General features: G+C 48.2%; 1 protein-coding gene across 4 annotated transcripts; it reads left to right on the top strand.

The window, feature by feature from the left end:
* Fam3d (FAM3 metabolism regulating signaling molecule D) lies at positions 1–27,920 on the top strand. Of its 4 annotated transcripts, XM_075988571.1 has the most exons (11): positions 1–245; positions 7,246–7,391; positions 11,123–11,178; positions 14,101–14,208; positions 18,011–18,034; positions 20,234–20,351; positions 21,612–21,670; positions 22,931–22,981; positions 24,499–24,583; positions 26,296–26,422; positions 27,488–27,920. In XM_075988571.1, exons 3-11 carry the CDS (start codon positions 11,166–11,168, stop codon positions 27,575–27,577), a joined length of 675 nt encoding a protein of 224 aa, XP_075844686.1. In that variant the 5' UTR covers positions 1–245; positions 7,246–7,391; positions 11,123–11,165; the 3' UTR covers positions 27,578–27,920. The 4 variants fall into 4 exon arrangements, with proteins under 4 accessions (XP_075844686.1, XP_075844682.1, XP_075844685.1 ...); XM_075988567.1 differs by lacking the exon at positions 7,246–7,391; XM_075988570.1 differs by lacking the exon at positions 7,246–7,391 and having other exon boundaries at positions 1–273.
* Positions 27,921–27,991: the final 71 nt, after the last annotated feature.

The raw sequence follows: 27,991 nt of genomic DNA, 5'->3' as shown, positions 1-27,991 counted from the left end.
GCAAATCTCTTCCCAGCAGAGCAGAATATGGGCAGGGTTAGGAGCAGCTGCCTTCCCGAGGAGCCCATGACCTGCCGTGTCATTTCCTTAAACAGCTGCGTTCAGAGGAGGGCAACCACCTAGGAAAGGCCACAACCCCTCCAGGAACCAGGACGCTGCTTCGTCGGTAGCCAGGCTCGGGGGGCAGTTGGTCCAGCGAGGACTCAAGGCATCATCGGCTGATTCTACACCCCTTCCCCACCAAGGTAGGGAAGCGTGAGCCCCGACCCTCAGGTACGTCTCTGCCAGGCTGGTGAGGGTTTTACCTCTTGGTCCACGTTTTTTAAAGAAGGATAGAAGCAGGGTGGATGGAAAATGAAGACTACATGCCTGGGAGAGGAAGCAAGAGGAAAAGGAAAAGGAAGCAACTACTTCTAAGACGCTTCCTCTGAGGAGATCTAGCCCAAATGACAGTCAAAGGGGAAGGCTGGGTTAGCACTCGGTGCAGTTCTTGCTGTGATTGATTCGTTAAGACTGCTGTGGGTACAAAGATAAGATCTGGAGTCCAAAAGGCCTAGGTTTTGAAAATCCACACTGTAGATGATATTATTCCCTGACCACAGGGAATCTCCACATGTATTAATTTACCCATGTATACGGGTTTTTAAAAGAAAAAAAATACGTCTAGATGAACATCAAGTTCCACAAGTGTTTGAATACTGGATAAAGAGGGGCAGATGGATTTCCTTTATCTCTGAAACGATTGACCTGAAATGTTAGGTCAGTCACAGGTGTGTGGTCATGAGAGATTTTCTAGCAGTGCCAGACTGAGCCCTCGAGCTGAGATCTGTTTTCCTCATCTGTAAAATGGGAGTGAAGGGCTGAATATCCCAGTTAAGTCCCTTCTTTTCTTGCCAGTTAAGCCTCTGTGGGAGGAATCAGGGCAGCACAGAAAATGGCACCGGCTGGGCACTAAATGTTCTCCATGTGGCATCCTATGTGAGGCTGTTTCTCATCGTTACTGCCGCTCCGAAAATGGGAGAGTCTTCATTCACCCAGGCAGTGTGGCTGCAAAGTTTACACCCTGGCACTATGCTATGGTGCCCTGTGATAGAGCTGGCTCGGGAGTGTCCCTGCAGGTGATTCATTCACGGTATATTAGTTGGGCACTTCCTGCAGGACAGGCAAAGACACCATTGTTCTACCCAGAAAGAAAGAAAAAAATGCGAGGATCACCATTATCAAATTTTATCACCTGCTGTAGAGATGGCCTGGGAATTAGGGATGGATTTCTCTCAGTAGGTTACATGTGCTAAGGCAGTGTGAACTTAGAAAGGGGGAAGACAAGAGGTAGGGGAAGGGGAAAAGTGGAACAAGGGGCAGTGCAGACCAGAGCAGAGAAGAGCTGGTGGTCAGAGGTGAGATCAGGTCGTGTTACACCCAGGTTAAGCACAGCTGTAGACGAGAGCTTAGCTTCTCCCAGTTGATCCCCCTGTGTGTCACCTGATGTCCACCTGGAGGCTTGGAGCCTTCTGTGCTGTGCTCAGATACACAGCTCTTTCTGAGTTAATTGCCGTGTCTGCAAGTTGACCCCAGGTGTTTGCTCTGTTCAGGTAGGAATTTGGGGATCTGCCGAGCTAACACGCTGAACCTCCTCGCTGGCACTTAGGCATTTTTTTATGGTGGAAGATATTCAAAGTTCTGTCTTGACATTTTCTTAGTCTGAAGCAGCTGCTCCTCCTGGGATGACACCAGTCTGTCTAACGGGGGAGCTGGTGTGGCTTCAGATAGCCCATGGACAGCCTGTAGGAGAGGGTGCTGAAACCTCCGCTGACTGGTACCAATCCTTTTGGAGGCTCTACAAGACGGGTGGGAACTCTGGTTTCCTCCCCAGGGAGCAGCCAAGAGATCCAGAGGCTTGGAGAGAGACCCTGTAGCTTCAGAATCTGGATCCCAGCTCTGCCTCCTTTTTCATCCTTGGGTCAATTGTTTCATCTTCTGTACTTGCCTCTCAGCCTCTGCCTCCAAAGATCGGGGCACCTGTTTTATAGTAGGTAAACTTAAGCCATTTACTTACTGCAATGTATATTTAGGTTTATTTCTCTTAAAAATAAAGAATGGGGACATTAACGTATTCCTTGAGGCTGGACTGGTGTGAATCTGCAAAAGTCAATCGTGACTCACCCACCATGGTGCTGGCCTGGAGCCGGTGACCACACAAGCTGGTACTCCTTTCAGCCTTCAATGCCTACTGTGCCTTAGGCACTGTGCAAGGTACCAGGCTTTTAAAACGACAGAATGCTGTCTCAGAAAGTTCACACTCGATCAGAATGGTCACATTGAAGACTAGGAGTTAAGCAGGTGGTGACAGCACAAGAGATGCGTTGTGTTGGTCAGCTTCCTGTCGCGCTGACAAAATACCAGAGAAAATCAACTGAAAAGAAGATTTATTTGGCTCCCGCTTTCAAGGTGCTGTCGTTTGGCTCTGATGTGATGGTCAGGGCCTGTGGTGTGGCAGGGCATCGTGGGGAGGAGGACTCGGTGAAACCAAGCTGCTCATGTTTTGACGTCTAGAAAGCAAATAAAAGCGTGAGGTAGAGGTTGGAGACAAACCTCTTAAAGGCCATACCGCCAGGAACTGCTTCTTTAAACTAGGTTCCACCTCTTAAAGTGTCCACCACGTCCTACTAGCCCATTAAGTTGTGAACTTGATAGGTCAATCCAGTCCTAAGGTTGGAACCCTCGCAGTCCAGTCGCCCCCATAGTGATGGATCTGAAACTCTAAATACCGCTGCAGTGGGGACCAAGCTTTCAACACACGAGCTTTTGGGGAATATCTCACAGGCAAACCAGAACAGACAGGTAAAAAAATCTGCATGATCAGTCATTACATGACAGGTGGTACATGTGGGGATTGATTCTGCATCTAGCATGGCACTGAGCACTTGACTACAACCTTGCATGGTGGCTCTTAGCCCCATTTTACAGATGAGCTACTGAAGCCTCAAGAGAAAATGCAAGCGCCAAAGCTGGGAATGGTAGTGACAGACTTTTTGACCAGGAAGAACCTCCCAAACCATTGGGTCCCAAGCAAACAGCACTGAAGGCAACTATGGACAATTCTGGAAAAGAGGGGAAGGGTGGTGGCAGGAGCTAGAGTCAACGGTCTGTTTACAGGAACCATGCCAAGGACTTAGATCCTCCCATAGGTATTCTCCAGGGAAGGTAGCGGCAGAAAGATGGCTTCATTGGAGCTGATATCAGGAAGGAAACTGTTGCTGAGGACACAGGGAGTCAACGTGATTCTTTTAGTCCTGTGATCAGACTTTGAGAGGGAAGAGACAGAATGGGAGTGTAAATTGAAACTTTCTCACCTATGTACGTGGGAAAACCCTTGCATTTTAGGCAGGAATCTTGGGTGCCAACGAGGGAAAAATAAAAGATATGCACCGGCATATAAACAGAGAAGGCCTGAGGGTGACTGAAATACGGCGAGGGTCCTGTCTCTGTGTTGCTTTATTCCCCGGCGAGCTGTCCACACAGGAGAGCTGTCCCTACAGGGGAGCAGAGATGTACTCAGAACCTCTACTTCCGAGTCACATGGACTCCAGATGCTAAGAGGAAGGCAGCTTTTCTTTGCTGGAACATCTCTGCTTGGGTCACCTGCCATGTCTGTGATCAAAGGATGCCACACACTCTCTTCATCAAGGCCCTATGGCCATCCTGGAGTCCTAGATGAAGGTCAGCTCTATCCAGATGAACAGAAGGCACATCTTTCTCCAGATGATAATTAGAGTGCTCACCAGTCAAAGAGAGAATGGATTCTGGGTGTTAGGTCCCCATGGCAACAGATGCCCACCACATCCTCACTTGTACTGTCCCTCACTTAACGAGTTACAGCAGTAACAGATAGCAAGGCTGACTAAGCCATCCTACTTAACTGACACTGGGCAAGTTGCCTAACCTTCCGAGGTCACAATTTCCTCCCTGGTAAGAATGTAGTTCATAGAAAAGAATCCTGGCAAGATTGCTGGAAAGTTAAGGATTGACTCGGGATTCAAAGTTGGTAGAACAATGGGGCTTATTAGAATCAGTTTTGTGATTACTTTTTCTTTGGCCAGATATCTGGGTCTTATACCTTTCTAGATGAAACATATTCAAGCACATTCCCAAGAGGCAACCGTCTTGAATTATTAAAATTTTTAAGCTGCCTCTGATAGAAAACAAATTACCTACGTGTGAGTGTATTTCCTCATGCTCCACCTGATTTGAATTGGTCCAAGTCATCAGCAGGTCTGCTGTGACCAGAGAATGAACCCTGATGGTCCAGGGAGCCCTACCATAGTTCAGTTGGTATTCTGATGGCCCCAGCCAGACTTTCAGCAAAGAGAATCCTGGTGACTCAAACTGCTTACCTGAATATATCCAGCCCTTGAAGTTGCCCCCACTCAGCCAAGCGAGAGAAGAAGAAGGGCTGTGTGGGAAGATGTCTCCCACTTTTCTCCAGCTGCTCTGTGGGTATCTGGGCAACTCCATTGCCCATTCATCATCCAAAAACTAGCTTGTTCCTGGCTTCTAGGATACTGGTATAGTTGAGGGTACGTGTAGCATTCCCAGAGATGAAGTCAGGAGTGTTGCTTCATTACCTTACACTTGTTCCTTAAGAAGCACATCTTTTGCGGGACACTGTGTCTGGTGCAAACCTGTACCTAATTCCCATTAAGTCAGCCATGATGAGGGGCATGTATGACAAGAAAATGCGTTGAGAGAGGGCTATGCCTGCAATACCACGGTGAAGGCCACAGCAGGCTCCACCATGTCCCATTATTATTATTCAGGCTCCTGGACCACCTGAAGTTTTACAGGAGTGAAGGAACTAAAGCAGTCATCTTCCTGAGGGCCTCCCTGGGCAGCCGGGGCCGCAGGAGAGGCATACTGAGCAAAGCGTATCAGACCATGACCTCTCAGTTATACCAAGAGAAATGGCCTCCTAAAACCCATGTAAAGACAGAAGACAAGCAACTAGTCATCAAAGTGAACAAGTTCTCATGGATCTCCCTCCTGGGCTGGCCTGCCAGTCAGGAGGATGAAGGTGGAGACAGAAGCTTCGTAACATTCTCTTATCCCAAGTCCGTCTCCCTTCTCCATCACCTAAACTGAGCTTCAGGCCAGGGAGCTGCCAGGCCCATGCGCACCTTTAGCTAACAGAACTACATATAGATAACTAGGCCCCGCAGGCAGCCAGGCACTTCTTTCTTAGAGCTTTGTTGGCACACATCCACTCATACACATGTCTACCGTTTCCAACCTGCTCCAGTTCAAAGTTGAACTGTCATCTCTGGGAACAATCAGGATGTGGCGGGGGGGGGGAGGGGGGAACGGCCTGCAGTGCCCAGAATATTTCCAGCCTGATCCAACTTACAGTAGTTGACTAAACATGGGACAGACCTCCTAGGGGGCATGGCGGCACATGCCTGTAATCCCAGCCCTCTGGATGTTGAGGCAGCGAGATTGTAAGACCAGCCTAGGCTGTATATAGAACTTGAGGCCAATCTGAGACACTCCCTTAAATTAAGAGAGGGAAAAGTGGGCTCCTGATACAGACTGTCTCATCTGTAATCTTTTGTTCCTCTGACTCTTAGCTATGTGATCTGATCACTCAGTGACTCGGTTTTCCCCCAGATTCTTCACTGATCACTATAGGATTAAATTTGTTAAAAAATAATTCAAGGTTACACAGTGCCTAGGGCAGAGTAATCATCATCTTATCCTGGGAAACCCCGCAGGAACTGTGAGAGTAAAATCTCATCAATAAATAGGGGCTGGAGAGGTGGCTCAGCACACGGCCCGCAACCTACAACCTCCTGTAACTCCGGCCTCAGGGGATCAGACACCCTGTTCTGGCCTCCTCCAGTACTCAAACACACACAGAGATGCAGAACACCTTCGTGAGGGTTCCTATTGCTGTGATAAAATACCACAATCAAAGGCAACTTGGGAAGGGTTTATTTCATCTCACAGCTCAAATCACACTCCATCATGGAGGGAAGCCAGGGCAAAACCTCAAGTAGGGCAGGAATCTAAAGCAGAGGCGTGCAGCACACTGGCTTCCTTGCACACGACTTTCTCAGCCTGCTTTGTTATACACCCCAGGACTACCTGGCCAAGGGTGAAATCTCCCCCATCAGTCACTAATTAAGAAAAAGACCCTATAAGCCAATCTTATGGCCGTGCCGTCTCAACGTGGTTCCTCTCCTCAGACATGTCTAGGCTTGTGTCAAGTTGATAAAAACCAAGCAGTACCTACGCTTTTTAAAAAAATTTTCTCTAAAAGATAATAGTGAGGAAAGGATATTATGGAAATAATCATCTATTTCTTTCTTCAATAAATGTCACTGGAACAAATTATTCCCACCAGCAGTCTTATTATTTATGGATTTATTCACTACACAGCTCCGTCCATATTGGTGACATCATCAATAATTGCTGTAAATATCAGGGCATTGGGAGAGCTATCCAGGAATAAATGGTGGCCTCGCACAGATTAGTGATTCAGGGTGGATAGGGATGGTGAGAGAGTGAGGGACAGGGACAAGTGGGCCTGGGCAGGGCTTCCCACAGCAATGTCAGCATGTGTCCCATGGTCCCTTAAGGGTCTCAGTTTTCACTCTCAATCAGGTCCCTACCTTGGTCTCATCTTCTTCCCCCTGAGCTGTGTCACCCAGACCCTATCATTGCCCTGGCAGGACTTCCATCTCCCAAAGTGTTTGTCCCTAGCAATGAGTCCCAGGGACAGGGCAACAGGTAGAAACTTCTGGGAGGACAGTGATCTGCAGCCTTCTGTGACTCGCTCAATCTGTGAAATGTCTGAGAATGATGTGGAAATAACCAGGGCTTAGATTTGCAGATGTCGGGTAGGTTCTAAAGTCCAGGGATGTCCTCTGGGTGGTCTAGCTTGAGGGGGAAATGATGCAAGATAAAAAAGGAAGAAGCTGTGTTGGTGCAGGGAGAAGGCCAGTTTGCAGGAAGCCTTCCCTTCACTCTCAGCACACCTTCCATATGCCCGGTGCCAAAACGGGGACATGAAGAAAGGCTACAGGCAGCAGGGGAGCTGGACCAAAGCTCAGGGCCAACCTGAACTACCCAGGAACAGTTCAAGTACTTAGATGGAAGGGTCCTTGTGGTGGCAGGAGAGGTCAAAGAGTCAGAATTTTTTAACATTTATTTATTATGTATACAATATTCTGTCTGTGTGTATACCCGCAGGCCAGAAGAGGGCACCAGACCCTGTTACAGATGGCTATGAGCCACCATATGGTTGCTGGGAATTGAACTCAGGACCTTTGGAAGAGTAGGCAATTCTCTTAACCTCTGAGCCATCTCTCCAGCCCCAAAGAGTCAGAATTTAACAGGTGAAGTTCTCACTTCTCTAGTGATGCTGATGAGATGCTCTGACCACTCCTCGGTCGTCCATCCTCAGCCTAGAGAGAGTCTCTCCTTCCTCTGTCCACCTTGACTCTAGGCGGGCTGTGGATGAAAGTCACTGGGAACAGGAAGAAACTGACATCCTGGATCCTGCAGGGCCTTTAAGCAATGTGGCTATGGAGATTGGGGGTTAGGGTAGAGTTCAGTGTTAAAGCATATGTTTGGCATGCTCAGTGTCCTAGGTTTAATGCCTAACACTGTAAAAAAAAAAAAAAAAAAAAGGAGGAGAAGGAAAGAAAGAAAAGGAAGGAAGAGAGGAAAGAAAGAAAAAGAAAGACAAATAAAAAATGAGATAAAAGGCAAGGAAATGTCACAGGCAGCAGGCAGAAAAGCTCTGGTTACACCTTGATTCCACAGAAAGAATAAACATCCCTATGGGAATGGCGCCAAGGAGGAATATAAACAGAACTGAAACAGTGAGCCCTGTAAGCAAGATTGCATGACGCTGTCAGGTCAGCACAGCCCTTCTAGACAGGGTGACTGCTGCCTGACCACTTCCATGACGGGTAGAGAGCATCACCTCCTTGTCAAAGCTCTGAGAGCTGTACCCAACATGAGCCCCAGTGCACAAGCAGCAAGGCCATGTCTGCCAGACCCCCAGGTACAGCCTCTTTCTCGGCATCACCAGGTTTTTGCTGTTTAACTCTTTTATGATTAGGCCGTCACACTGGCCTCGCCAGCCCAGACTGACAGAAGCATCTCTTAGCGCCTCTCCCCTGTCCTCCATATACCCATCAGTAAAGGATCAGATGGGTCTTGTCTGAGTCCCTTGCTAACTGCAAAAGCAATCACAAAGGACGTGACGTGGCCCCGTGTGACAGGGGAACGTGAATGTGCCTCTGTCCAGGACTTCCTGTACGGGTTTAACCTTAGCTTCCAGGGTCACAGAAGATTCCCCAGAGGAAGTAGTTTTTGCCATGAGGCCTGCAAACTGAGTCAGACTGTTCCAGGCATAGCCTCTTAGTAACAGTGTTCAGACAAAAGACGAGCAAGGGGAAAATTCAGGGGTGCTTTCAAGAATGACTTGTCACAGCCAATCCCCTGTGCCCAGTGCCCAACCTGGCTTCCCCCTAATGCTCAGAAAACGCTTCAGGAACAAAACCCACAATCTGCTGTGTGGCCTTAGAAATCCCTTGATCTCAATGAACTTCCATTGCCTTCTCCATGTGGTAGCTTTATCCCCCCCTCCCCTTCCAGGACTGTGCAGGATTCAATGCAGTCCCATCTCTGAATATATATTGAGCACTCCTCCATGGTCTTGTAGCTCTGGGCCTGCAGGACACAAGGCTTGCTGGGGAGAACAAAATGTTTGCGGCTCCTAAATTGATCTGGAGTTGGAAAACTACAGGGAGTGTAGGGAAGGGCAGGACAGAGGGAGAGGCCAAGGACAGGGAGGTGCTGGTGTCTCTCTGGTCAGGGAGGGAAAGGACAGCTCACAGCAACTCAGGCCCTCCTCACAACCCTTCCTTTATGCCTTTCCGCATACCCGTCCTACCTGCTCGGTGAGATTGAGCCTGCAGATGTATCTGTGCCCTAGGCCAGGAGGCCTGGCTACATCTAGAACAAGATCACGTTTTCCCTGCAGCTCTGCCACCTGAATGGCCAGTTGTGACTAGGAGAAAATGCTGCCCCGCTGTGTTTTACCTGTTCCTGGTGTCGTTTTTTTTCCCCTCCCAGTAGCACCCCACCCCCACCCCCTGCCACAAGCAGACCAGTCCTACACTCTGGCTCCATGATGAGCACATTGGGGGACTCTGGAGGTCAGGGAGCTCCTCGGGACTCAAGCAGGAGGTACTTCAGGCTGGAGAGCCCATGGCCTAGGCAGGACTGCCCTGCCTCTCCCAACCCCCACCCTGAAGCCAGGTCCCACCAAGCTTTGGTACCCAGTCTTCCTTGTGCTCTGGCTCTCTCTTCCTCTCTAAACACTGCAGGGTTCTTCTCTATCTCTGAATGTGCATCAAGACTCCTTCCTCTTCCCTCTGCCTCCCTCACATCCTCATCGCCTTCCATCCCTGCTTCTGTCAATTCATTTTTTTTTTTTTAGTTTTTCCTTCCTCAGTCCCCTCCACCCCTGCCCATGACTGGGTCAGCTCTCTTTCTTTGCACACCTTCTCCTATCCATGCCTGTCCTATTCCAGGCCTGCCCTTCTACCCAGCCTGCCCAACACTTTGATGGCGCAGGGCTTAGAATGTCCTTCATTTCTCAGGTGGAGGTCCCAGGGCTACAAGTCACATTCCTAAGGACCACGTGCCATTATGAGATAGAGATAGATAGATAGATAGATAGATAGATAGATAGATAGATAGATAGATAGATAGATAGATATAGAGAGATAGATAGATGATAGATAGATAGATAGATAGATAGATAGATAGATAGATAGATAGATAGATAGATAGATATAGAGAGATAGATAGATAGATAGATAGATAGATAGATAGATAGATAGATAGATAGATAGATAGATACTATCTGAAAACAAAGTTGACATTTGAATCTCAGAGAAGTTAATGGGTTTCCAGAATTTTTTTGAAGGGAAAAGGAGGAGACACAGCAAGGTAACAGCTCAGACTCTCCTCAGAAGGCCTTGGGGAGAAGTCAGAGCAGTAGATCTTCCCAGTGGAGGTTTCTGTAGCTGTTACCATTGTTTAAATGTGAGTACTTCCCATACAGACAATCAACAGGCAGGTCAGAGATGCTTGACCTGATGTAGAAGGGTGTTAGAGCCCTGTGGGGCATAGCCCCATCTCCAGTCTTACCAAAGAGTGCCCGGGGGCAGTTAGACCCTGGAGACAGTTGAGATAATGTCTGTTAAGATAGATTCTGGGGAGAAAGAAAATTCTAGGGGGAAGGGGAGGAGGGGAATGAAATCACAACAGAACGAAAAGACCACTTGGCCCAGACTCCAGCTCACACACACCCCAGCCCTCCCCTCTCCTAACTACCACTGGCCTCCAGGAGCTTCCAAAGCTACCACATTAACTGGCAACTGCCCAGTGTGTGAGAGGAACACAGAAGGTGTGGGAAGGATGACCCAGACTCTGCCCAGGACTCAAGAAAGAAGAAAATTCTGGTTTAAGCTTTCTTCTGAAATAAAAAGTACTAGAAGTGGGACCCTGAGGGGAGCACAGGGGACCCTGTAGCTGCAGACTCCCGTCTACATCCCTCCTCTCACTTCCCCAGCTGAGTGACCTTGGACTTAACTATGCGAGCTGTCCTTACTTATCCCTAAAAAGATTCTTTTTCACACAGCACCTGGCTTGCCTGCAGGCTACCAGGCCTGGCTCCTCAGACCTCCAGACATTGACCAAAGTCACTTGTAGGCCTCCGTTCCCTGATGCTTTTCCTGGCTTGACATCCCTGGGTGGGTGGGGAAGAGATGGAGAAAGGGAGGAAGGCAGGAATGGGGCCGAATGAATGAAGGGAAATCAAGTCTCCCAAGATGCACCTTCCTCTACTATTTAATCTTTGCATACACTGGGAGTCTGAGTGTCGGAGACATGAGGTAGAAAAGAGAGTAAAGCTGCTCCCCTACTCACAGGACAGGCAAGAGGACCCCGAGCCAATGGGTTCTAGATGCCACACTCAGTTTCGGCACTCTTCCTAATTCTCAGACCCCAGAGGCCAGTGTGTAATTGGACTTTCTTCTCTCCACAGGTAACGCTGACCCCGCTGACTCCGAGCCGTTCTCCTCGGCAGGATGAGAGTGACAGGTAGGACAGCGTTCTGCAGCTTCTTGGGGCGGAAGCTCTAAAATTCACTTTTCTATCATCAGTGTCTGCCCAGCCCAGCCTCGGGGGTGATTCAGTGTCTCTTGTCAAAGGTCCCAGCAAGAACTCCAGGAGGACAGTATACAGGAGAACCTGGGAGGATGGGAGGCACAATTCCATCCCTATGGGTGTGTCCAACCTTTGAACACTGTGACATAACATTGTCATCTACAAAGTCCACACTTTAACTATGTAAACACTAAGTTACATAAATAGAGCGATGATAGATAGATAGATAGATAGATAGATAGATAGATAGATAGATAGTAGATAGATAGTAGATAGATAGTAGATAGATAGTAGATAGACAGACAGATGATTGATAGGTAGATAGATAATAGAGATAGATAGATAGATAGATAGATAGATAGATAGATAGATAGATAGATAGATAGATAGTAGATAGATAGTAGATAGACAGACAGATGATTGATAGGTAGATAGATAATAGAGATAGATAGATAGATAGATAGATAGATAGATAGATAGATAGATACATAGATAGATACATAGATACATAGATACATGGATAGATAGATACATAGATAGATAGATACATAGATAGATAGATACATAGATAGATACATAGATACATGCATAGATACATACATAGATACACAGATGGATAGATGCTATGTGTGTGCACAGGTGTGCATAGAGGTCAGAAGTCGATGTCGGATATTTTCTTCTCACGTCTACTATGTTTCTCATTGAACTTGAGTTCCCCAGATGCAGAGCCCCTGGAATCTGCCTATCTCTACCTACCTCCTCCAGTAGTTGCTAGGTACACAGATCCACACCTCAGCACTGGCTCTGACATGTATGCTGGGGATCTGAGCTTAGGTTCTCATGCTGGTACTTTACCCACTGAGCCATCTCTTCATTCAATTAAAATAAATAAATACATTCAATTAATGTTTATAGCTCTGTGTTGAGTCATAGTCATAGCTCCTGTAGGCTGCCTGTGTCCCATAGGTCATAGTTTGGACACACCTACAGGCTGGGGAAGCTGGCCATTGCTTCCCAGAGGCCCCATCTGCTTGGAATCCCAACACTTAGAAACACCTGGCTCTGGCCAAAAGTCAGGGACCACATATGAACCTCAAGGAGGGATGTTTCAGGGTCCTCACACTGCAGGCAGCACAGTAAGGAAGAGGTCTTCAGGCACATCCTCAGATGGGCCCCTTTGTACAGGCGTTGATATGGGAGCATGTGCAATACACACACCTCACATCTACTCCCAGGTAACTCTGAGAAAGCATGGCCCCTGATTTAGAGTCAGCTGACTTGCATAAGTTCTAAAAAGCAGTCGTGGGAAAGCACCTACCTCTTCTGGCCTCAGTTTCCTCATCTGTGAAGCAGTAATGGGGAGATGAATTGAGATCGTCTATGTTCAGGTGGACATTATAGAGCCTGGCACAGAGTGGGTGCTGACTAACATGGGCTGGTCCCTGTGGGGAATTCTGCTTTGCAAGCTGCCGTCTGCACCAAGACAAGGGGTAGCCCCCAAACTAAATGAAATTGTGTGGTTATATTTTGTGATCCTTGCAAGGCAAGGGAGTAGATGGGCTCTTGGTACCTCTCCCGGGTATAAGACTGCTCCCCAGTAACAGGAACCAGAATCGTTCTGGTGGAGGCAGGGGAGACTGGAAAGCTATGCCTGTTCTGAAACTGCAGAACAAGTCCACTGTGCGGTTATTTTTGGTGGCTTTGAGCTGACCAAAAATATGGAGGATATCCCCAGCTCCCCAAACCACCAGAATACTACCTACTACTATGACTATAATACCAACAAAAAAGGCCATCCATCTGTGAAGCATGATTAATAAAGACTCAGAGACAGATATTGGGGTTCATCCTGAAGATCAGAAAGGCAAAACAGTCAGCCATCTGCTCTTACCTCTACCTCAGTCCGAAATGGCGATCCTGCCTCCAGGAATCTCAGAAGGAGACTGTGTGTGAGAGATGTCTCCTCCCGTTTTATAATCCTCTCTGGGATTAAGGGTGTGCACCACTACCAACTGGTTTCTGTGGCAAGCTAGTGTGGCTCCCGGGATTAAAGGTGTGTGTCACCACTGCCTGGTCTGTAAGGCTGGCCAGTGTGGCTGTTTTACTTTTCTGATCCTCAGGCCAGCTTTATTTATTAAACTACAAATGAAATGCCACCACATATCTGCCCATCCATCCATTTGCCCACTCATCCAGTCTTGTAATCTGTCATTCGCTAACCATCTATCCACCCACCTGCCATTCCCTCCATTCACCTGTTTCCCTTCCACTTATCAAGTTCTTATTAGTACATGCTCCATATACAGAATAAAACCCTTGCCTACAACAAAGTCGCAGTCCAGGAAATAGACTCAAGTAACAGCCAAGTCGTACGATGAAGGTACTTGGAAAGAAAAAGGATGATTGAGAGATTAAAGAGAGATTAACTGGGACCGTGGAGGCCAGGGACCTCAGCAGTCAGGGCAGAGCCATATCTACCGTTTGGGACTGGCTGACTTTAGCTCAAAGAGGGTGAACTCCTGCACACATACAGACCCCAGGACACATCTCTGTAGGCTCTCTCTAGGAAGCTAACTGGAGCCCAAGGAAAAGCTCTTTCAACTCATTCACAATGGCTACTTGAGAAGTGTTCACAAAATCTAATCATGATCTCACTGTCTGATCCCAGCAGGGACTCTTATGTGGTCTTGGCACATAGTCTCAAGGTGTGGACGTGGCCTACAACAGAGGGTTTCCCACAGTGGTGGTGTTGCTGGAATTTGGCAAGAACTCACACACGGACTTTCTACATGGCTTTGTCCTGCAGCCCCCTGTTGGGGTGTGGCACGTGACCTGACAGACTCTTCCTACTTGCAGGTCTGGTTCGCGTTGTGGCCTTCGTCTTCACCATGGTTGCCATGTGGGTCTTTCTCCGCAGCTACGTCAGCATCAACAGGAAAACCATCCGTCTGCCACGCTGGCTGGGTAAGTGAAGCTCATGGCCCATGATGCAGACCAGGGATGGGGCAATGAGGACCTCTCTTCTGGGGTGACCCAGGAGCCAGCTAGATGTGGTGAGCTGTGCACTGGCATTGTGGAGCACAGTGTAAGAATCCTGGACTGAAAGGAAGACTGAAGCCATGGGGAACACAGAAGTGTTCCAAGGCCCTGGTCTAAGGAAGGAGAGAAATAATACTTATAAAGGGAGTTGTGAGTGAGGATGAAATGATACTGGGCTGTGAGTGAAGAAAAAAAAAATACTGTCTGAGTTGCCAGTGGCTGCTCCTACCTGCGGTTCCCTCTGCTGCAAACCCTCTCTGTACAGGACCTGTATGCCTGCTCCTTCTCACGCTCAGCTCCCTGCTCAAAGGCCTTTCTGACCTCCCCAGCTCCAGCTGTAGCCTGTCCTCCTCATTTAGCTTCTTCCATATCAGCCTATTTCTTTCCAAACACCATCATCATGTTATCTGTTTCCCTCGTTATTGCCTGACTGCGCCTCTTAGAATATAACTTTCCTGAAGGCAAGGATTTTGTGTCCAATAAGTATTTGATATGTGAAAGAAAAATGGATTGATGGATATGGATGGATGGATGGATGGATGGATGGATGGATGGATGGATGGATGGATGAGTAGATTTGTAGGTGGGTGAATAAATGGATAGATAAATTAATGAATGGATGAATGGAAGGCTGCATTATGAAGGCTAGATGGACAGATGAATGGGCAGATAGAATGATAGGGGTAGATTTGTAGGTAAATTGATAGGTCTGTGAACAAACAAATGAACAGGATGACAGGTGGGTAGGTGGGTGGATCAGCAAGTAAGTAATTGGATAGAAGAATTGATGATTAGATAGAAAGCCAGCAGATGGATAAATTAGTGGGTAGGACAGTGAGGATCAGTGAATGGGTAGGTGAATGGACGATTGGATAAACAAGTAGATGGCCGAGTTCTTACTGTTTTACCTATTCAGTCTCATTGAAGATAAACAAATACCCCCCAGGGAATGGTTCTTGGTGTGGTTGTGTAACAGACTCAAGCATGATTGGCGGCACGGTTTCGTGTGTGTTCTGAGAAAATAGAAAGCCAAGGAGACTTTTAAAACGAACCGAAGTTCTCCCTTAGAGATGTCAGGACAGGGATGGAGCCTGGGTGTATATATTCAAATCCTTTCAAGACAGAAGGGAAGGGGTGTGAGTCCTTAGATTTATCTTCCTGAGAGACTGAGAACCGCTACCATTGACAGAGTTCAACATGATCTGCAAGGACCAAAATGGCCTCCAACTTCCCACGACAGTGAAAAACCAGGTACCCCATCTTTATCAGAACTCCACAGTGAAGGGCTTGATAGCCCTTATGCCATCTGCCTCTTGTGAGCAGAGACACAGAGCCTGCATTGGAATTTCATTTATATAGACACTCAGTGACTGCCATGTCCCTGATCCAGGGACACTGCTATTGACCAAACCTGGGTTCTGCTGCCTGCTGACCTCAAGGAGATGTGAACCAGGCCATTTGCAGGAGGGTCAAGGTGTCTTGTCACACCTTGTCAGAGCCACAGTTGGAACGCAGCAGGCAACTCTTGTAGAAACTTTCATCCAATAACTATTTGTCGTGAGCCCCCTTTTTGGGGTAACTTCTGCCACGATCCTAGCCATGGCTGGTTCGTATATTCCAGGGTAGGGGCATGAGGATTAGGAAAGTTAGGTAGAAGGAACAGAGATAAGAAACACAGAGACTTAGGATAGTATCGGGAGGACCACTCAGTGCTTTCTGCATACTGAGCTCACCTGTGTTTAATTTTCCATACACTTTTATACCCCAATACAAAAGGGGGAAGAAGGCAAAAGACTGCTTTAATGTGATGCAAAGGACAACCAGAACAGTTACTAGTCCCAATACTTGAGATATCACGTCACTAATTCTTGAGAAAAGTATTTGATGCTTGGGGCAGTGAAAACACCCTAGACCAAGTGTCCCTAGGTCAAACCTCCTATTTCAAAAGAAGGAGCCGAAGTCTGCTTGGATTCTTTGACCTTTGCTCAGGGTAGAGTGGATCTACCTCTATGAGCCATTCCAATGTCCAAAACACCAAGCCATCACGCCCTAGGTCAGGTTATAGCCACACTGTCAACAGCTTTGAGAGAGCAAAATCAACTCAGACTCTCTGACCTTCAGACAACGTGGGCCAAGCTCACATCTTTGAATCTCCACAACTATTTATCTCTCAAAGCTCAGTTACTGGGGGTTGAGAAACCAATAACTCCAACCCACAAGTATCAGAGCTTAAGCTCTGTGTGAGGTCACGGGGACCCCAAAACAAGGAACAGATAGCCCCTGCTTATGGTCTAAGCCAGAGAAACAGACTTAGTTACAATGCTCCCAAAAAACAGCAGTGTTTTCCCCTAACCCAGAGTCTGCAGAAATGCAGGTGTGTGCTCAGTGGGAAAGACAGACAGAAACCCATCAGCTGCCCAGACTCGTGCGCCAACTTCCCCTCACTTCACAGGCTCCTGCCCTGGGGGATACACCCCTATTTTATGATTTCATGTGCTGATACTAAAGCCTATCTATAACTGTACAAATTTATGCTTATCATTATTATACAGGAAGATAATAATTGGTTTCCTGCATAATCCAATCTGGTTTATTTTATCCACTCAGTGTGCACCCTGCTAAAGAAGAAAGTACTAATTATCTCAAGGGAGTGAGGGCGGACTTACTCTGAGAAGATCATGAGCTTTGCCAGACCACAAAGGCCCACAGCACAGGGATGAAGAGATTAAAAACTCCCAGCTTACCTGGAAAACTAGGCAGGAGATACAGAATCAACTCTAACTAGTTTCAGTATAACAGTGTCTGTTAAGTCTCTTCATTGAAAAGTCAGGGTGGCTGGTTCCAGAGGTACCACAAAGCCCCAAGGGCCAAGAAAGAGATGACCCAGGGACCACAGCACCAGCAGCAGCACAATTCTCTCCTTCGCTGAGACCCCAGGGTCTCACTGGATCCTCTCCAGAGCCCAGTGAGGATGGTTGAATGCCTTCTGTGTGCTGTCAAGTAAACTGAGCCACATGATGCTTAAGTATCATAGCCACCAAACACATGGGGTTTGGTGGGTGTGATATTTAAGTATCTCCAAGGTTCTCACAGCTTGATTTGAAACAAAAAACAAGTCTTGTTGAAGGAGCTGTGGGTTGCATTCCTGCCGCCCTGCTCCCAGCCGCCTGGCTAGCTTATGCTCCAAAATAACAACACACAAACTGTATTCATTTAAACACTGCCTGGCCCATTTCTATTAATGTGTGTAGCACCGAGGTGCGCTTACCGGGAAGATTCTAGCCTACGTCCATCCTGGGTCGGAGCTTCATCGCGTCTGCCCCAGAGAGGAGAGCTATTGAGTCTGAGCTCATTTCCTCTTCCTCCCAGCATTCTGTTCTGTTTACTCTACTCACCTAAAGGCTGGCCTATCAAATGGGCCAAGGCAGTTTCTTTATTAGCCAATGACCTTCCTCCATCAAAGCCTGTGCACATGTATGTTTCTGCATGTGTGTGTTAAATATGCATTTGTGTACATGTATGTGCCTTTCATATATGTATGAGTGTATATGCAGGTGTGTGTCCATTTATGAAAGGGTGGCAGCAGCAGGTTAGAGGAAGCTCCCAGATGTAACAGGAGGGCTATTCATATTAGCAGAAGCACACAAAGGTCTCCTGTTCCCTCTACTTAGCCCCTTCCTGCAAGAGGCCCAAGTACCTTTTCACTAACCAGATTCTTTCTCTCAAGCAGGCGTGCCCCCCAAGGAGATCCGTGAGTATCTACCCAGCCCCGTAAGTACCCCCATCAGTCCTCAGGCAGGATGTCCCAAGGCCTCTATTTCCAGTGCTGCAGGCCCCACAGAAATGCAGGTGTCCAGAGTCTGTCTTCCTAACCCACTCCTCTGTGACAATGGCCTCTCTCAACTACTCAGACCAGCAGGAACATGGCTTAGCTCTTTCCCTTCTGCAATTCCTTCTGGGTTGTCTAGACCACAGGACACTCTGCAGGACACCCTGCTTCCTCTCTAAAACCTCATTGTGAGCCAAAATTGAAAGAGGTCTTCAGCAAGGATGCAGGTTCCCAAGGAACAAAGAAGGTGGAAGGAGGAGCTTGGCTGCTACTGATGCTAAGATTGAGCCAGATGATGCATTCTGTCCTCATAGGCGTCTCATCTAAAGCTAACATACTCCCATGTAGGTTCCATTAGGTAGGAAAACAGGCTCAGAGAAGTGAAATCTCCTGGCTAAGGCCAAAAAGTTGTAGTGATAAGTAGGGGAGTCAAACACCCCCACCCTGCCAGCCCATAGATCATCTCCCCAACAGCTTTTTCGCATAAGACCTCTCTGCAAAACCCCCTAACCCAACATGGTAACTCCAAGGAGAGCTGAGCTTCAGGGTTAGGATTTTATTGGCTAAGATGGCACAGGAACCCAATGCACCCAGCATTTCCGAGAGCCAACTACAGAATAAACCATTTTATCCTTGATCTTAGCCATCTGAAGCCTCCTCAGTCCAATTCTAAACCAGACTCAAAGAGTTATGACATCTTGAAGATATCATCTGCTGGGATAAATAGAAAACTCAAGCATGTATGCTACATTCTGCCCTTTCTGATCCCATGGCAGACATCACTAGTCAATCCCCACATCCTCATTCGCCAAGCCCATAGCTATCCTCAAGAGTTTTATCCTTAAGCCTTTCACAGTAAGTACAAACTGTCATTTAAGAGAAGGCCTGATGATTGGGCTGGAGAGATGGCTCAGCGGTTAAGAGCATTGCCTGGTCTTCCAAAGGTTCTGAGTTCAATTCCCAGTTACCACATGGTGGCTCACAACCATCTGTAATGAGGTCTGGTGCCCTCTTCTGGCCTGCAGGCATACATGTATAATATTGTATACATAATAAATAAATAAATATTTTTTAAAAAAAAAAGAGAGAGAGAAGGCCTGATGGAGGCTGGAAAGATGACTCAGAGGTTAAGAAAACTGGCTGCTCTTCCAGAGGTCCTGAGTTCACTTCCCAGCAACCACATGGTGGCTTACAACCACCATGTGAGATCCAGTGCCCTCTTCTGGCATGTAGGCCACTGTAGAACATGTATACATAATAAACAAATAAATCTTAGAGAGAGAGAGAGAGAGAGAGAGAGAGAGAGAGAGAGAGAGAGAGAGAGAGCTTGCTAGTCAGCTCAGATTGAAACCAACTTCCTGACTTGATAAATCAGGAAAGATAATTGGAGAAGCTCCTAGCAAAACCACAAAGCAGATTGGCAGAAGAAAATTCCTATCACCCCAATGTACATACATGCATGTGCACACACACACACACACAGTGCTCAAGACAGTACACCAACTTCAGGCCCAGAGCAATGGCACCAGGGTTCAGAACAGTTATTGAGACAGCCCCTTCCATCAGATCCCGGAAAGCAGATCTTGGCTCCCCCGAGGTCTCCCCAAGGGCAGCACTTGTCTTCACGCAGCAGCCTGGTAGTGGAGGCTGATGGACAGGAAATCATTCCCAGAAAAGCCTGCCTAAGCTGTGCTCTTGACATGGAACTTGTTGGACTTAGCTACAGTTGAGCAAACAAGCCCTGAGAACTCCAGCTGCGGTCCCTGGGGCCTAGACTCTTCCCCGCCAGTGAGGGCCAGAGAGACTCACAGCTTGCTGTCTTTCCATCTGGATCATCCTTCCAAACCAAGAGGCTCCATGTTCAGCCTGTGAAGAAGGGCCAAAGCCCAGGCACAGAATCTGCTGGGGTGATCCAGAACAGCACGTGCCAGGCTCTCAAAAGCTCTGCAGAAGCAACCTCGCTTAGGAGGCTCTCAGATTAATCCTGGAGTGGCCAGAACCTCAGCCAGAGTCCTGTATATTTTGATGCTGTTGATGGTGGCCCCACAGTGCCCGGAAAATAACAAAACCCCAAGGCCCAGTCTCCTCCCCAGATGTGAAAATTCTGTGTTCCCTTCCCAGGGGTCCCAAACACCAAGTGTGGGCTCAGCAAGCCCTGCCTAGACAACTTCTTCGCATTTAAACTCAGCACTGGGGCTGCCAACGTCGTGGGCCCCTCCATGTGCTTTGAAAATGAAATGTGAGTACCCAGGGGGGCTGTGCTGCTTTGCCCCCCCTTCCTCCCTTCACCCCCCCCCCCACTCATCCATTTGAAAAGTCAGGCATCAGAGCAGGCCTTTAAGGAACCGCTTATGCCTTTCCCAGGTTACCTTTGACTGGAGGTGCATGAACAAATAACCCTCAGCCAAAGAGCTCCCAGCTCAGCCCACCCCTTGCTAAGTTGCCCCCATCCCTTCCCTGCACAAGGGGTTGAGCTGCTGTTGTCCCTGCTGGGAAAAAAAAAAAGTGAGGCTCAGACAGGAACAACTGCCAAGCGGAAGGCATGTCTGTCCAACAAACAAGTTGCTGGGCTTCCGGGGTAAGGGATGCCCTGCTGGCTGTTTTTTTCTTCCACTGAAAATGGGGCTTCTCTGTGGATGAGGGAGGCCACCACACATTCTGACAAATTAACACCAACCTAGCACCTCACAAGGACCAGAGCAGAGCATCCCCAGACTGGGTCTCCTCCTTGCCTTGGGAGTGGAAAAGTACTGCCATCCTCAAGAGGGAGAGAACAGACCCTGAGCTGGTGGGAATCCCGCTGGGCTCCACAGGGGAACCAGCCATTCTAGGATGGATAAACTTCTCCAGTTTCTGCTTCTTACATCCTGGGGTGGGGGAATACCCTACCCTAGCATCTCAAAGTCCCAGGTAGGGGCTCAGCCTCTTTTCTGTGCAGACTAGCCCAAATGTGTGATGGACCAAAGGGCTTCACCACGAAGAACACAGCCCACACCACAGGCTTCCGGGATAAATCCTACAGCCCAAGCTGTGTTTCCTAGTGTGCAGGGCGTCGTGCTCTGCCCCGCCAGCCAATTCCCAAATCACAACACAGGGACTTCTCATCAAATATGAGAGCTTGGCCAGTAGCTTAGGCTTGTTTCTAACTAGCTCTCATAACGTAAATTAACCCGTTTCTTTTCATCTATGTTATTTTACGTGGCTCGGTAACCTTTACACCGTAAAGTTCATGTTACCTGCTCCGTGTCCATGGAATCTCCTGGAGACTCCACCCTTCTTCTTCCCAGCATTTTCCCTGCCCCAAAAGTCCTGCCTAACTATTGACTGTTGAACTTTTTATTAAGCCAATCACAGTGACTTATCTTTACACAGTATAATCAAATATCTCACAACACTTGGGCCCCAGGAGTAAGCCTCTCAAGGTCCCCTTCACAAAAGCAGAACATTCCTTCTGCTCCTGGGAACGCTGGCCTATTTTATTTCCCTTCTTCATCTGCAGTATCATGAGTCCAGTGAGAAACAACGTGGGCAGAGGCCTGAACATTGCGCTGGTGAACGGTGAGTGGTCACAGGTGTCATCACAGAAGGTTCCAGAGTAGGCGATGGTCAGTTGCAGCCAAAAAAAAAAAAAAACCAGCAAGGAGAAAAGGAAACACCCCTTCTAGGCAGCAGGGTGGAGAAGAGGGAAGGAAGGAAGGAAGGAAGGAAGGAAGGAAGGAAGGAAGGAAGGAAGGAAGGAAGGAAGGAAGGAAGGAAGGACGGACCCAGGCTGGGACTTCCTGTCTGGCCTCTCACAAAGCCAACAGGATAAAAAAAAAAATAATCATCCCTGACAATAAAAGGTAATGTGTTGAGCATGTCCTTTGTACAGCTTGACCCAAATCTGGCTGACTCCAGCAACTCTTCCCTGCACTGCAGGGTCTCTCGGTCTGTGTATAGACGGGCCCTCAGGTTCCTCCTGGATACTAATTAGCAAGAGAAGCAAAGCCCAGTTCAACATGGCTGGCACCTAACCTCTTACTGCTCAGAGCTTCCTCTGAGAAACAGTTCGCGCTATGCTGCTCACCTCTACCCTGATTCTAGAAAAACCCACAAATGAGCACGCTCTCAGAGATGCAGAACCCCTTCCAAAGCCCCCCGGGTTACTCCAGGTGGCTCTGAGACTGAGAGGGCTTGCCAGGTGAGCCTGCTCCCCTCCACAGGGAGACGTGCCCCTAGCCTTGCCATACCCTCTGCAATGCTACCATCTAGTGGTGAAGGCTGAGAGCTGCGTCTTTCCTTCAGATCACCGTTTTTGCCCCCAAAACCACAAAAGCAATTCAGACTCTGGAAATCTGAGGACCTTTTATCATGGGAAATTTAATGCCTCCAAAAGGAGAATTTGGCTTGCAGATTTCCCACTTGTGTGGGAGCAGTTATAACCATGTCCTTAGTACAGTTTCTCAGAAAATATACCTAGTACACTTTCTCTTGTCGATGTATTTGTTCCATTTCAAACCAACAGCCCATTGAATTTGTGCAGAAATTAAGGACAAAATGCTGAATCATGTGTGAGCAGCTGTCATGGTGGAACACAGATTCTGGGTGGTTATGTTCTGTTGTACACTGGATGTTCAGCTCGTGCGATCTACCTCTCAAATACAGCCCAGCCCGGACAGTATGAGGCCCCCACTGTGCCCCTGATGACCTTCCCAAGACCTAGTTACATTCAGCTCTCATTCTGGTTTTAGGGTTTCCACTACCCATGGGCCAGATTCAGCGAAGTGACGAGCAGGGTGACTCACATTATAGGAAGTCCTGTCTCTCTCTTTTCCCTAGGATCCACAGGACAGGTGACGAAAAAGGGCAGCTTCGACATGTACTCTGGAGGTAGGCACCTCTGTTGGCACTGATGTCGTGGGGGTAACCCTTGCTCTAGAAGGGAACGTGTGGACTCCAGGATGGGAAAGTTGGGGGATGGGGGTTGTTCTGTTTTAGACCCCCTTCCTGGGGTCTGAGTTAGACTCAGGCACAGATCCTTGGAAGAGAGTTTAAGTATGATGATTTATTTAGAATCTGGTTTCAAGAAATGCCCATGGTGGGTAAAGGAGTAAGACCGGAGAAATGTGAAGCCAATCAGGGGAATTGGAGAGCTGTTGCACCACCATCTTGGACATAACTCAAGGGGTGTGCTTGAAGTACTGGTTTCTCCTCACTTCCTAACAATTCTGACAAGCGGGCTCTTGAGGCCAGGCAGAGGTCTTGGTTTAAAAAAAAAAAAGTCATTGTTGTCATTGGTACCAGACAAGTGTGCCCCCAGTGTTGTGCTGAGGATGAGGGCATATGGCCCTAGCACCTACTCAAGCCCTGCTAGGGAGAGCACCTGAGAAAAGTTGAAGCTGCAGAGCTCTCTGGTAGACCCACGTAGAAGGCACAACCTCCTAAGGTCCAGATAGGACCTCTGAGAGGTGCCCTCTTCTCCATCTCTCTGCAGAAGTTGTTTCTCCGCATAGACATGTTTTGGTTTGTTTTTTTGAAACCTCTGCATGTGGCTGGCTCTGAGGACATCACTGTCCCCTTGCTTTAGTACAACAAGCAGAGCCCCTCACGACGGGCTGGAATCCAGGGATCTGAGTCCCAGGAACAGCTTGGCTGGCGGCTTGATGCTCTGTAGACACAGTCTTTAAATTCTTAACCCTTTTTGAATCAGTAGCCCTGCATTTTTATTTGGCACTGTACCCCACAAATTATGTAGCCAGCTCTGCTAACAATTTATGATTCCATTTAAGGGCATGTATTGTATGTCCCAGATTGTCACACGTAAATTTCACAGTGATGCCATAAGCAGGGCCATTGGCCATTCTTGTCTCAGACCACAGAGAGCTGTTTGGAAACGGAGTTTCATGTAGCCCAGGCTGGCTTCAAACTCATGATGTAACCAAGGATGAGCAACAGCCTAGACTGTCTGTGGTAATTTAGACGATGCCATGAGGCCTTGGACAGTAGAGATCTACGAAGTTCTGATCCTCCGGCCTCTCCCTCCCAAGTGCAGGGACCACAGGTGTGTACCATCACACTAGGTCTATATGGTGCTGGGGGCCAAACTCAGTTTGCCAGACATGCCAGGCAACGGAGCTGTGCATCCTAGTCCCACGCCCAGGGGACTTTACAATGCTACTGTCACCACTCCGGGTCACACAAATGAAGTCCCTGCTGTCCTCATATTTTCCTGCCCTCAGATAAAGCTACAGGAAGCTCCAACCCCTCTCATCACATGGCCCCCATCTGACTTCCGAGCTCCCCATCAGCCTGGCCCAGAACCGCCCTGAGTCCTTAGGGTAGAAGAGAAAAAGGATCCAGTTTCGTTTCTCCTAAAGACCAGTACTTTTCTTTTCTTCTTCTCCCAGAACCCAAACTCCTGATAGAGTTCCTTGAAAAAATTCCAGATAGCACGCTGGTGCTGGTAGCCTCCTATGATGACCCAGGCACCAAGTAAGTGGGAAACATCACTTGTTAGGCCATGTGGCGATGCAAACCAAATACTTCACACCTGCACACACTTTCTCCCTCTCCTGAAAGCCCCACCCTCCAGCTAATTTATCCCGAGGAAAGAATCAGAGAAGTCTGGGGAATGACGTCCAGGTATATGCTGTGACCTTCATTACAATAATGGCAAAGTCTCCCCATCCAGTAGCACACTGTCTGGTTGCAGAAATTATAGCATCGTATTATATATCATATGTGCATATAAGAAGATGCGCTGCATTGCAAATGATGGTGGAAAAAAAATATTAAGGACTTGCAAGGATGCTCGCTATGTAAGTGTCCTTTTGCTGTGAAGAGACGCCGTGACCAAAGCCACTTTTATAATAGAAAACATCTGATTGGGGCTGGCTTGCAGTTTCAGAGATTACGTCCATTATCATCGTGGCAGGGAGCATGGCAGCGGACAGGCAGGCAGGGGACTGCAGAAGTATCCGAGAGCTGCATCCCAATCTCCAGGGAGAGAGGAGGGAGAGAGAATGAGACTGAGCCTGGCGTGGGCTTTTGAAACCTCACAGCCCATTCCCAGTGACCCACTTTCTCCAACAAGGCCACACTTCCTAATCTGCATAATCCAGGCTTTCAAGTACATGAGTCTACCAGAGACATTCTTATTCAAACCATGACACGCAGCCTCTAGGGCGGAAGGAGTAAAATAAATACATGAGCTCCTTAGACTGGTGAGGTGGCTCGCTGGGTAAAGAGCTTGCTGAGTAAGGCTGAGTTCAAATTCCCAGAACCGACATCAGGGATGGGTAGACATATCTATAGATATCTATACATATCTATAGATAGTAGCCAGCCTGTAATTCTAGCCTCTGAAAGCCAAAACAAAGGATTGTCAGAGCAGGTAGGCAAGCCAAGGTAGTCATATCAGTGAGCTCTGTGTTTGACTGAGAAACCCTGACTCAAAGGAATAAATCAGAAGAGTGATGAGAACCATTCTCGACATCAGCCTTGGGACACCACACATACACATGTCTATGCACATACACATATCTGCCCACACACGTCAATCATACATGTACATGCATGTACAAACATAGGAGAAAAAGAAAAATCCACTTGTGCTACGTAGCTTGTTATGACTAACTGCACAAATCATATAGTGAATACCATAGCCAGCTTGGCTTGTGTGAACACACACCTGGGGTTCACACACTGAATCCCCTATTTGCACATCTGTGCAAACATGCTCCTGGTGTTCACACACTAGATCCCCTAAGAGCACATCTGTGTAAACACACCCCTGGTGTTCGCACACTGGATCACATCTGTGTGAAAACCTAACCGCACAAATCTTACAACGGATCCCATTGTTAACCAACCTGTGGCCATGTTAAAATGTTTATGATTTCCACAAGGGGGAGGGGTCAGCCCCACCTTTCACTTGACTCTTCATGATGTCCCATGTTTCCCATATGAACATGTGCAGTACCTGCAAACAGGGTGGTACTGTCCAAACCGCTGTCCAGCCCCACCAAAAGCTCTCTTAGAAAGTCTCAGCCCCCAGCCCAATCCACCGAACTTTGAGAGCCTCGAAAAGCAGGTGCTGTGTGTCCAGGTGGACAGTGGGCTCCCCCATTGGGAGCCTCACCCTGTTCCCATCCCCATCAATGTCCTTCAGCCTCACCCCAAACGTTCTCTCTGGTCCTCGGCAGAATGAATGACAAAATCAGGACGCTCTTCTCCAACCTGGGGAGTTCCTACGCAAATCAGCTGGGCTTCCGGGACAGCTGGGTCTTCTTAGGTGCCAAAGACCTCAAGAATAAAAGCCCATATGAGCAGGTGGGTTCCTAGCTGCCTCCCTGTCTGAGTAAGGGCCGGGTGGACACGGTGCTTCAGCGGCTGAAAGGACAGTCAGTGCCATAGGCTACACTGTTGGTCAGAAACTACACCCAGAAGCAGAAGGGAGGACCATCCCACAGAGGCCAGGGAGCAGAGAGCAAGTGCCTGAGCTAGTGACTTGCTCCTTTTTCCCTTCAGTCAGGCCCCCAACTTACATTAATCCTCCCTGGAGACACTCACCCCGATATATCCAGAGGAATATTTTATGAACCTCCCAGCCACTTCTCAGTCCAGCTAATGGGCAATCAAATTAACCATCACCCACATTTAGACATCAGGCCTACTTCAAGACAGCCTACTGGAGGAGAAGAAAGAGAATATCCGTGGGTGAGAATGCAGGCCCCAGACTGGGCTCTAGCACACACAGGGAAGTCAGGACACTGGGCAGAGCTACGCTGCACTAGCCAGGCAGATATTTTTTCTCCCTCCTTGTTGGGAAGGGTCCGGATTCATCAAAGGCAGATGGCCATACAGCAAGGACCCGAAGATATCCTATGTTCCCATACTGGTAACACGTTAAAGAAATCACATGAAGAGTTCCCCAACTGGGAGAGACACACACACAGTAACAATTCCTCTCCGTGCCTTAGTTTCCCACACAGTGGGATGGAACCATAACAGTATGTGCTTCCCAGGGCTGTTGTGTTGATTAAATACATAAGGCAGCTTGGGATAGCACCAGGCATGCCACAGATGATCAATAATTCTTAGGATTCTTCCTTTCCATGCTTTTATCATTGTGATTTGGGGCTTTAAGGGAGAAGGGTGAGAGCTCTCCAAGCTCTCCCCGTCTTTGGTGCCCCCGTCTGGCATAGTAGGCTCCAATCCCGTTTCTGGGACCTCAAGCAAGTTGTGGTTCTTCTCGGAGCTTCTTGCCCCATCTGGAAAATGAGGCTGTGGCAAAGGTCAGAGAGCCCTCCAAGTGCTGAGGGTCAGTGTAAATGCCGTTGCATGAGTCCTAGACAGCCTTGCCCGCTGTCTGAAACATCTCTCTTCTCTCCCTAGTTCTTAAAAAACAACCCAGAAACAAACAAATATGAAGGTTGGCCGGAGTTACTAGAGCTGGAGGGCTGTGTGCCACGGAAGGTGTTTTAGACTGGCCGTGGCCGGAAAGACATGCCCAACTGAACTTGAGAGCTGCTCTCAAGTTTGCTGGATCTGTGCTGATGGGAGCTGACTAGGAGGAAGAAGGGAGAAGCCATATGAGATGCGCTGACTATCCCACACACAATGTGACTCACTTCTCTGAGGAAACAGCAGCTTCCCACGCCCCACAGTGACCAGCCTGGGGATGGGCAGCCACACGGGGCCTGCAGAACCAGCTGTGGTGGACACAAGTGAGACCTTCCGAGGCTGCTCCTGGTTGTCTCCAGAAGGACTGGCTGCCTACACTTAAGCAGGATTAAATTCTATTTTTTGCTGGTTTTGAACCTTGCAACCTCTCCGATTTGCTGTGGTTCTCCCTGGGATTGTACTGGTCTAGTTTCAGGTAGCATGTGTTCTGGGTCT

Source organism: Microtus pennsylvanicus, chromosome 10 (assembly GCF_037038515.1).
Source record: "Microtus pennsylvanicus isolate mMicPen1 chromosome 10, mMicPen1.hap1, whole genome shotgun sequence".
Taxonomy (NCBI): domain Eukaryota; kingdom Metazoa; phylum Chordata; class Mammalia; order Rodentia; family Cricetidae; genus Microtus; species Microtus pennsylvanicus.
Note: the sequence above shows the minus strand (reverse complement) of the source record. Positions and strands in the feature narration are given on the sequence as shown.